The sequence below is a fragment of the Gymnoscopelus braueri genome (assembly GCF_963280865.1).
Source record: "Gymnoscopelus braueri genome assembly, chromosome: 17".
Taxonomy (NCBI): Eukaryota; Metazoa; Chordata; class Actinopteri; order Myctophiformes; family Myctophidae; genus Gymnoscopelus; species Gymnoscopelus braueri.
Window position 1 is genome coordinate 30,989,784 of NC_137617.1, and position 11,565 is coordinate 31,001,348.

The window sequence follows — 11,565 nt, forward strand, 5'->3', positions numbered from 1 at the left end:
TAACCAAAGAACACGCTTTTTGAATAGGATTGAACGTCTAGTCAGTAAGAATACTCTGAAGATTCTTGCAGGGGCCCTCATACAAGGTTATTACGATTATGCATGCACTTCACAACACCTCCAAGGCCTTAAAAACATGGCTCCAAACATCCCAAAACAAACTAGTAAGGCTACTTCTTGGCCTCAATTACAAAACCCATCTAACCCCTGCTCATTTTTGCTAGGATTGGATGGCTTAGGGTTGAGGACAGAGTACCTGGGCCTGGTCTTCAAGATACACCACAACATTGGGATCCCTGTATTTGTCTAAATACTTCCTAAATGTTAATGAAGTCCACGATCATAACACCAGAGGTAGCTCCACAAATCATGTGCAACCCAGATTTGGCTCAACAAAGGGAATGAACTCGTTCTCATGCTATTCATCAAAAATGTGGAATGCCCTACCAAAAGGAGTAAAGGAGTGTAAAACCCTACTCACCTTCAAAACTGCCCTAAAGATACACCTTCAGGAGGCTGCAATTCGAAAATGGCCCTGTCTAAGTCTTACCCTACCCCCCCTACCCCCCCCCCCTTTTATTTTTCTTCTTTTGTACATTTTTTTCACTCTTCATACCAGTAACCTGTAAGCTGATTGTATGACATTCTGTATAGTAGTGTGTATATCTGTCTGTCTCTTATGTCATCATGATTTGTGGGGATCTCATCTTAAACAAGCTCAGTGCTTAATGAGACTCCCAGTTTAGTAGACCTTATATTGTGAATTTGTACTTCCATGTACTGATGTTCTCATGTCTTACTAAATAAAGTACATCAATCAATCAATCAAAACCTTAATTGTCGAATGTTTAAGCATATTCTTTACTTTACTTAAAACATTTTCCAAATATTTTATTTTTGAACATTTTGGAAAAAAATGCCAATTTAACACAGAGGTGCCCACTCTTCCTTGGTGCCCACCTATCCTGTTACCTGTATATATATAGTGGCACCCTAAAGCCAGATGTAGAGCCTTTACCTTAGGTACTACTATGAGGGGCAACTGGGTTGACTTTTTAGTTTGACGCGTGCAAATCATTCAATGTCCAGAGAGTGCATTTATCTTTGGATATGTCAATCCATTTATTAACACAAATTAAATCCATAGTGATGACAAACTCATAAAACAGACATGAAACGCCGACCTGGTACGGCGTGAACACGGCTTGACATAGCACTAACTGTGTGGCTTCTCCCATTGCACACCTGCCCACAATCACCCACTGACGGGTATATCATGGTTCCCATAGCAACCACCAGTGTCAATCACCGACTGATTGACATGACGTCATAGTCATTACCTTTTTAATTATACTTTATTGTAATTATACAGTTTACAAAGTATGCATGATTACATAATATGGTAATAAACATTTCAATACATGGTAATAAACATTTCAATACATGGTAATATACATTAATACATATTTCAATACAAAAATATAGTGGATTTTCTTTGGTCTTTTTTTTTTTCTCACAATGTCATTAAGTGCCATGGCTTCAGTTTTTTTTCTCTGGAGTCAATTGCCCTTTGTCTTTTCAGTTCAGTTTTGATCTGCCTAAAGACCACATCTCCAGAGATAGACTCCTGGTGCAACACCATGGCACACCGCGTTTTCCACAGCTGGTTGACCACAGTGACCACCACATTCCAATGGAAATCCTGGTCCATGGCTGACATTTTTTCATGAAATACTCCATACATAACAGCATTATGAGTGACATTTATATTAAAACCAATTTGTGCCATTTCACCCCAAACATACCGTGACCACTGACAATCTAAAAGCAGGTGTTCAACAGATTCATCATCACTACAAGTTCCAATAGGGCATTTTACAGTTTTTACAAAACACCTCCATTTAACCACTGCTCTTACTGCCAGTCTCCTCACTGAGATCAGCCACATGACATCCCTCTTTTTTTCAGTGATGTTTTTATTCCAAATATTTTTAATGCACACCTGTTTTTGAGAATCGTTTAAACCTTTGTAAGGGAAAATGCCACCAGAGAGGTCATCACTTAGTTTAACATATATATTCTTACTAGCCATTTCAGGCCAGTCAATATTTAAATGTACAACTTTGTTAATTAAGTCTCCGTACATCATTTTAAAGTAAGGCACAGAGCTCCTTGCCCGACCCTTCTTTTTGTTCCAGCTTAATGCCTCACCTATCCACACGGCTCCCCTTTTCATACTGGCAGCTACATTTTTGCAAAAAGCTATTCTTAATTTAAGTCCGAGGTCCACATTCCCGAGCCCTCCGTCTTTTTTGCTCTTGTACATTAGGCTTCTTTGTGTAACTTCTCTGGTAGTTCCCCATATAAAATTAACTAACATTTTATTAATTGTTTTTAGTGTCTGGTCCTTAGGAGGAAAAAATTGTTGCCAAAAATAATAGTTTTGCCACAATACATGTTTTTATGATTAAAATCTTTGTTCGATAGCTACAGTTTTTGTTTACCCATTTCTCCAAATCTTCTTTTATTTCTTTGTCCTTATTCTCCCAGTTTTTCTCATAGCAACTTTTATAACTAAATTGTATTCCCAGAACTCTCATTGTGGTTGTATCTTTTATACTAATTATAGGCCGAGCTTGCCTCCTCCCAAACCTCATAGTCATTACCAGGCCACACCATTCAATTAAAGAAACAAAACAAAATAAACAGAAAGTAATTTTGTCTCCAACAACAGACATGCATAAACTGTGTCAACAGGTAACACACAGTGGGACCTGATCAGCAAATTTGGTAACCTTGTGCTACTGCCTAATGGATCCAAACATGCTCTGAGAGATAAAGTTCTTCAAGGCTGAAATGTGCTTGTTTCTCACAAAAAAAAGAAACAATATTGATGTGCAAGTCCATTTTCCTTTTCATTCAAGGACCTCTGCTCTGTGAAAGCCATTTAGAACATCAATGAAGCCAAGCTGCAACTAATTGCATTGTGTGAAAGTCCTTTGAGAAAATGCAAGCCAAAAATGTAATGAAACTGGAGATGCGCTATAAGCATTTTGTATGTTTATAGGTGTGTGTATGCCGGTGCAAACCAGAATGTATGTGTGTGTGCGTGCGTGCACGCACAACTGCATGCATACTATGTGTGTGTAGATTGCTGTGTGTGTGTGCGTGTGTGTGCGTGTGTGTGCGTGCGTGCGTGCGTGCGTGCGTGCGTGCGTGCGTGCGTGCGTGCGTGTGTGTGTGTGTGAATGAGTGGTCCATGCTGTGTTTTGACAAGTAGGAGAAAGGGGGAGGGGATGGGATAAGTGATGTTGTTTGGGAATTTTCCTCTCCTCCCGAGTCCCCATGGAAATTTCCAGAATTTGTGGTCTGCTTTCTGACCCCACTGACTGCCCTCCACGGTAATTCCTAAGTATCTTGATCCCTGACCTTTCAACTGATCATCAGCAACTGATAGGGCCTCCCTTCTTAGCTTCTTAAAAGTAAACCTGAGCAGAAACCTTACCACACACAATCAAAGAACTGTTTCTTTAACCACATGAACCCTATATCATTTGATGACAGGGTCCCCTCCTTTTTTCCCTCTACACCAAACCTCTTCAAGGGATATTAGCCGATCTACAAGCTCACAACACAACATCTTGTGATCTATTTTTTCTGAGTGTTCGCCTATTATGCATTATTAGCATGCTCAGAATAGGGACAATAACGTTCATGTGGTTGCTTAATTTATACACACAACAGTGTCAGTGTCAGAAAGGAACAGATTTTCAAGCTATTGTTAGGTTGAAAGCTACTATTTCCGGGTGGGCCAGTGATGCTTTTGGCTGAGCAGCAGATAAAATGAAGTAATAGTTCTCAATTCAACTACTCACCCGGTTTCAGCTGTTTGTAGTTTGCAGCAGTGCTGTTCAAGAGCCAACTGTCTATACAATGTTTCAAGGGAGAAAGTCTGTGCCTCAATCACACATTAAACTCTGTAGTTTTTCAGTAACATTCTAGGAAACATAGAAAACAACACAAGCTGATTCTCAGAAACGGTAAGTGAACTGATAAGAGGCAGAGCCAAGGAGTTTATAAAAGTCTTCTCAAGTGCTTTCTGCACATTTACCACAGCGTCCACAGCATTCCTAACATTACTGAGGATGTCCTCCTCTTATAAAGTAATATTATGTAATTGTACAGACCTCTCATGTCTGTACAACAATTACGATATACTGTGCAATAACTGTCAAACTGCAAACACGGCAAACTAAAATTGTGTGCACGTGGGAAACCTGAACGTTTTGAGAATGAGAATTGGTCTTTATTTTTTATCCTATTTTTGATCAGTCCTAACTTTAAACCTTATTTCTTATGTCATAATACTGTTAGTTCCTTCTTTTTCTAAGCTCTGTACTTTACAATGAGGTTTTTGTTGTGGCGGTGATGTAAAGTGAATATGTATATTCTTTGAGCGTGCATAATTATTTTATTTTTATTGTATTATTTTCCCAGTTTTTTCCCCCATTTCCCCCCCATTTTTTTTTGCATTTTTAAATGGTGTTTTGTCTTATGTTTAAGTTTTTTGTATGTTTGTTTGTTATAAAAATCTGAACAAAAAGATCTTTAACTTTAACAATCACCCCCTCATGTTGGGACATTCACATTTCTCCCTAAAAGTTCTCTGTTGAATCATGATGTTCAGAAGGTTTATCTCAAGCATTTTAGATGATGTCATTGTGTATTCCTCAGACCATATACAAACCCTAGAGCAAGTATTCAATCGTTTCGCTCAGCCGTCGTTAACCTTAAATCTCGCCAAGTGCAAGTTTGGGAAAGCCACACTTATATAACTGGGGAAACAAGTGGGTCAAGGCCAAGTCTGTCCGATAGAGGCCAAGGTTGCTGCCATCAAGGAATATCCCCCTGCGTTCTCTGTAGATTCCTCGGTCTGGCCAGGAATCAATGTAATTGTAGGAAGTCGATCATTTTCCACCAGCCAACTCCATGGCTTTGCTGGGATTCCCATGAGGCTATGCGGCCCTCACATCTACAGTATGGAGATCTCTGTATCTGTCAGTCCTTGTCCCTTTTATGCCCATATGTGGAGATCCCTGATGTCATCAGTATATGCCAATATATGGGCATGCTGATATGCCCATACATGGAAATCTCTATATGTACCATCACCCACGAACAAAGTAATGTTTCCACACAAGTTTGACCGTGGTCAGTTTCCCGTCCATCAGAACACATTATTATAGTGTGTATAGTATTATATTCCAGCTACAGTAGATATAAATAGTTGCAGTCACTGTTGTTACAGCATTGGTGCTCCATTTGGTTCTTTATTATGAAGTTGTATATAATTATTAGAACCAGGAGACCTCATTTATATGAAGATTTTCAGGCACAAATTGTGTGCTTAAAATACAGGTCCCAGTAAATTGTGGTGTGTGTATACTTGGGCAGGGTGTTGGGGTGTTATGTGTGTGTACTGGGCTAGTTTACGTGTGTGTGTGTGTGTGTGTGTGTGTGTGTGTGTGTGTGTGTGTGTGTGTGTGTGTGTGTGTGTGTGTGTGTGTGTGTGTGTGTGTGTGTGTGTGTGTGTGTGTGTGTGTTCTGGGCCTATATGTATAGGTAGATTTGGTAGACCTTTAGAATCAAGTGTAAAACAGTGGGAAAAAAATACGTTTTTGTGCAAGCTCCATCGTTTTGTTATTTACATAACAAAAGGGAAAGGGAAGAAGAAGAAGGGGGGAAAGGGGGGAGAGAGATCAATAAAAGCAAATAAATTATCTACATATTTACACGCGAAGTGTCACCATATGTCGGCAGCATAGTCCACATAAGGTGACTCTTCATGGTATAATCCACAGGTAGGTCCAAGAGGAACAGCAAAAGAATACCAGCCTGACGACAGGCGGTGATCATGTCTTGTTCAGCAGTGACGGTAGCCGGGGGGAAGCTGTTCATGAACCTGGTGGTGTTGCCCTTTATCGATTCCACAAGAAATTCAGTTGTCATGGCAGTACTGCTCTAACTAGAAAAAGTGCTCCTCGGAGCACTGCCAGACCCCTAGTGGTTGAAATCTGAAGATACGTCACGCGAAGCTTGGCCAATCAAGGGGACAGGTAGGAAAAGAGGGACAGACCGAACCGACCGACAAAGCCTCATGTAGGCCGACCCCCTGGGTCTGGCAAAAACACAGGACATACAGGGAAAAGACCAGGAGACCTGGTTCTGCCAGACCCAGAATAAATTCCTAGTACGTAACACACCTACAAACCACTTTATAAGTTGAAATCTGAAGATCAGAGCATTACGTCACGCTAAGCTTGGCCAATCGAAAAGAGGGACCGGGAGGAAAAACGTTGAACCGGGAGGAAAAAGGGAACCAGGGGACTGGTACTGCCAGACCCCTAGTGGTTGAAATCTGAATGGCCGGAAATCTGATTGGTTTCTAAACTACGTCACGCTAAGCTTGGCCAATCAAAAAGAGGGACATGTAAGAAAAAGTTTTCGTCCATATATGGACGAAAACGATAGCAAAAGGGGACCGACAAAGCCTCATGTAGGCCTGACCACCTGGGTCTGGCAAAAACGTTGACCGGGAGGAAAAGAGGGACAGACAAAGCCTCATGTAGGCCTGACCCCCTGGGTCTGGCAAAAAGGATATACAACTAAGAATACATCAATAGTTTAAAAAAAAATCACACCCAGTGTGAAGTGGGCGGTGTCTTGCTAGCTAATCACAATACTGAATGGAGTCAACCAATCATGTACAAAAAATAAATACATTTATTGAAACACTCTTTATGAAAGTCATATTCCGATGTACAACGGTTAAAAAAACAACCCTTTTCTCATTTCAGCCATAGTGATCTTTGAGTTCTTCTTTACTGTTCTCACGAAATGGACAGCTAAATATACTAGTGTCACATCAAAGTGGTTTTAGATTTATTTCATCATATGTATCACTAGCCAATCACAGCATGTGGAATTGGAGCACTATGTCACTGTTGTTATTTAACTCTGTGGTCACAGTGGTCATCACAGTGATGGAAGAAGTGATGGAAGAAGTGATGGAAGAAATCATAACTTTAAAAAAACATATTTATGTTTTTTTTTAAGTTATGGTTTCTTATATAGGGCTATGCACATGTGTCATGTGACACTGGCCAATCACAGTCCTGAATAGACTGTGATTGGCCAATCACGGTGCAGGGTTAGGCGGGGTACATTTTTGGCCAATCACAGCGCAGGATTTGGTGTGCAAATATCCAAACCTCACATATAGGGGCGGTTTCACCGCCCAAAAATAAGTAAGGGTACGGTCACACCGAACTTTGATTCTACCTATGTGGCGATGGGATTCTGCCAATGGGAACGGAGCGGTTTCTTTCCATTCACGGATTTCCGCAAAAAAGCATTGGCAGAATCCGCCGCATAGGTAAAATCAAAGTTCAGTGTGACCGTAACCTAACCATGAAATAACATACCAAAAAACAACATACAGGGATTAGGAATAGGGTACCAAAAACCAACATACAGGGATTAGGAATAGCCTAGGGTACCAAAAACCAACATACAGGTAAGAATAGGATACAAAAAAACAACATACAGGGATTAGGAATAGGCTACCAAAAAACAAGATACAGGTATTAGGAATAGGGTACCATTGTACCAAAAACCAACGGGAGACTTCTGCTGCTTCCCCCTCTGCCCAGCATGAAGTATGAGCTATTAAGAGTCTATAAAGTTACAAAAACTTGAGTTTATGAATGTATATAAGTGTACATAAAAATCTATTCAGGTAAATATGAAGTCAGTGTGTGTACTAGGGTAGTTTGTGTAGGGGTGTCAGTGTTCTGGGCAGTGTGTGTGGGTATTCTGTGGGATGTCCCGGCATTCCAGCAATGCGTATCCGAGAGACAACAGGACGATGGTCATCACTCATCTGGGGCCTTTTATCTCGAAAGAGAAACGTCTTCTCTCTCCTTCACTCCCTCGTTTTATATCTCTTCTGTGTGTCTTGAACTGTCTCCCTCTTCTTCTACAGCAAGCCCGTTTCAGAATCCCTCCATCTTTGACTGTCTCTTCTGTCAACATGCCTGTCACTCCCTCTATCACCCCTTTCCTCTTTGCCTCTACTTCTGTCCATCTCTCTCTCTCTCACTGGTTCTCTGTCTTTCTATCTGCTTCTCCCGCACGCGGGCGTGCGCACGCGCACGCGCACGCGCACGCGCACGCGCACGCGCACACACACACACACACACACACACACACACACACACACACACACACACACACACACACACACACACTCCCTCTTTCACCTCAGCCTAATCTCTCCATTCTGATGGATGGACTGTGGGAGAAATGGATTGTACGGGGGGATAAAAAACAACAGTGGCAGTCACGTCAAAAACAAACCCTGACAGAACAAACAGCATGCTTTCTTTCCTGTCAGCACAAGATTTATCCAATCTATAGGACCCAAAGGTGGGTGGCCTGACCATGTGTTAATGGGTGTCGGCATGCATGCATACATACATTTTTCTGTGTGTTTGTGTGTAGGTCCCCTCTGTGACTGTTTGTGTGAGAGAAAGAGAGAGAAAGAGAGAGAGAGAGAGAGAGAGAGAGAGAGAGGGGGGGGGGGGGGGAAAGGGAGAGAGAGAGAGAGGGAGGGAGGGAAGGAGGGAGGGAGAGAGAGCGAGTTTGTAGAAGAGTGGGGAGTTATGAAAACAAAAGTATTGTAGCAGATGGGGCCAGGCACTACCTTGGAAACAGCCCAGGGAGTGAAGAGCAATTGAAGGGAGTGTGTGTGCGCGCATGTAGGGGTGTGTGTGGGGGGGGGGGGGGGGGTGGAGAGCCAAGCTGGACCTTATCACACTCTCTGGAGACTGACACGAGGGAATGTCCACACTCACACACCATCCAGCAGACACACTCCTAAAGATGTTTGTGGGGATATAAAAGGACTCCCAGGGAGAGAGAGCGCTCAGGCAGGCGTCCATCCGACCTACAGACCACCCGTCCAGCTCATTTTCAGTTCTACTCTGCTGTTAGTGTTGTGTGTGTGCGCGCAGGAGTCAGCCGGAGTCAGCATGCTTCTCAACAGAACACCACAGGCATAAACTTTCAGAAGTTTTTAAAGAGTGAGGGGAAAACAGGGGCTGTACAGTATGGTGAGGCAGAGGGACTTTGAAGTCGGTCTGTTTCTGAACCTGGAGGGGTGATGATTCCTCACTCAATGTTCTTCTCCTAGGATTGTGAAAAGACAGGTTTTGGTTTATTTATCCTCTCTTCCTGGATAATTTTTTTTGTGTCAGAGGAGTCTGCGGGTGCTGATCTTTCCAAAATATAAGTTCCGTTTTCACATCACATTTTATCACCTTCCATCATTTTCTTTTTTTCCCCCAATGCATCAGAGCACTTTCTTTTTTTACTTATTTTTTATTGAGTTGAAAAGAAGTATTTTTGGGGGTCTATTTTTCAGGTATTTTCCTCCCTCGTTAGTTTCTGATGCTTTTACATTAAAATGGACTACTTGGATAACAACTACTTGGACTACATGGATAACACCTTGGATAACTACAGCACTTCTGTAGCTCCAGCAGCTCCAGACCACCTGGATGTCTTCAGCATCACCATGGTGATCCTCTATCTGGCCGTGTGCACACTGGGCTTGACCGGGAACATCCTGGTGATCGTCGCCATTCTGAAGCTGGACAAGATGGCGTCCGCCACCACAGTGTACATCTTCAACTTGGCACTGGCTGACGGGCTGTTCATGGTGAGCCTCCCCTTCATCGCCATCCAGAACTTCCGCGACAGCTGGGAATTTGGTGACCTGGTCTGCAAGCTGGTCATGGTCCTGGACGGCATCAACCAGTTCACCAGCGTGTTCTGTCTCACGGTGATGAGCGTGGACCGCTACATGGCCCTGGTGGACCCGTTGCGCTTTGCCCGCTGGCGGACACCCCGCAGAGCCAAGGTGGTGTCTGCTTTCCTCTGGCTGTTCTCGCTGGTGCCCGTCCTCCCCATGGCACTCCACTTCTCTGACAGCAGGGGGCTGTGCACGCTGGTCCCGCCCCTGGGCTCGGACCCGAACTCCTGGTGGCTGGCGTTCATCAGCTACACCTTCGCGCTGGGTTTCCTGCTGCCGTTCACGCTAATGATTGCCTCGTACACGTGTCTGGTGTTCACCATGCGCACCCAGCGGCTCCGGCAGGTGGGGGCAAGCACCAGGCCCAGCCAGGAGAGTCATCGTCAGGAGAAGCAGGTCACCAAGATGGTGGTAGCGGTGGTGGTGGTTTTTGGCGTGTGCTGGCTCCCCTTCTACGCCTTCAACTTCTGCTCCGTGTTCGGCACCAACCTCGTCGCGACCTTCGCTCGGGGTTTTGAATTTGTGGTCCTGCTGTCATACTCTTGGAGCTGTGCTAACCCCATCCTCTACGCCTGCCTCTCTGACACCTTCAGACGCTACTTCCGCACTTTGCTCTGCCCCGCCAAGCCCTCTCCCAACATGGACCCCGCGGAGACAGAGCGGTACAACCTGAACGATACAGGTGGCAGGGATGGTAGTGTGGTGGCCGTGGCGTAGAGAAAGACAAGAAAATCAAATGTCCTTTTTCACGTCAGGCTGGGCGAAGTGAGTAAATGTTTTTTTGTATTCTTTTTTTTATTCCATTGTTAAAACATTTTGAATTCTAATATTCTCTGTATCTCTGAAGTTTTATGCCTGGAGGCTGCTCGCATTAGGAGAAATGCTGCTTAACGCAGTGGGAACGAAGAACGTATGACATTTTGTCACATCCAGAGTAAGACACAACGTGTCAGGATGAATGAGCAGCAGACAGGAGGATTTTATTGCAGACTATTAAAGGGCAAATAAGCCATGAAGGGTAAAGAGCAATTGAAAGCAACTTTTCTTTTTCAAATGGGATATTTTAATTAGTCTCTGGACATTTCGGTTAAAACTGTCTCTCTCTATTTCTGCCAATCTCTCTCTCTCTCTCTCTCTCTCTCTCTCTCTCTCTCTCTCTCTCTCTCTCTCTCTCTCTCTCTCTCTCTCTCTCTCTCTCTCTCTCTCTCTCTCTCTCTCTCTCCAGCTGAAGGACTACTTCACAATTTTTTTTAAATAGACCAGGGCCTTTGTTATCTCCTGGACTCTGACTCGCTGCGTAACGATAACACTGGTGATTTTACACAAATGGGACGTCTTGCTGCTCTATCGCAACTATTGCTGCTGGATGTCTTCCTGGAACAGATGAAATGAGTCACACAAAGAAAACCAAGACTGATGAGGTGTGGACAGGTGGCGTGTAAACAGGATAATGTTGAATCCCCTGTCTCTGCTGTGCCAATACAAAGACAACCCCCGGGTGCAAACTCGCTCTCTCTGTCACTCACACGCACGCACGCACGCACGCACGCACGCACGCACGCACACACGCACACACGCACACACACACACACACACACACACACACACACACACACACACACACACACACACACACACACACACACAAAGAGCAGTTGACTCAAGGATGGCTTGTTTACTCTGTGCTCCCC

At 43.7% G+C, this 11,565-nt stretch overlaps 1 protein-coding gene across 1 annotated transcript; it reads left to right on the top strand.

The window, feature by feature from the left end:
• The first annotated feature begins 9,178 nt into the window (after nt 1–9,178).
• LOC308104165 (somatostatin receptor type 2) lies at nt 9,179–10,878 on the top strand. The gene has a single exon (XM_080454495.1). It carries the CDS (start codon nt 9,527–9,529, stop codon nt 10,589–10,591), a length of 1,065 nt encoding a protein of 354 aa, XP_080310621.1. The 5' UTR covers nt 9,179–9,526; the 3' UTR covers nt 10,592–10,878.
• Nucleotides 10,879–11,565: the final 687 nt, after the last annotated feature.

Excerpts from the sequence above, each read along its gene's own strand:
- LOC308104165 (XM_080454495.1), top strand. The coding sequence starts at position 9,527 with ATGGACTACTTGGATAACAACTACTTGGACTACATGGATAACACCTTG.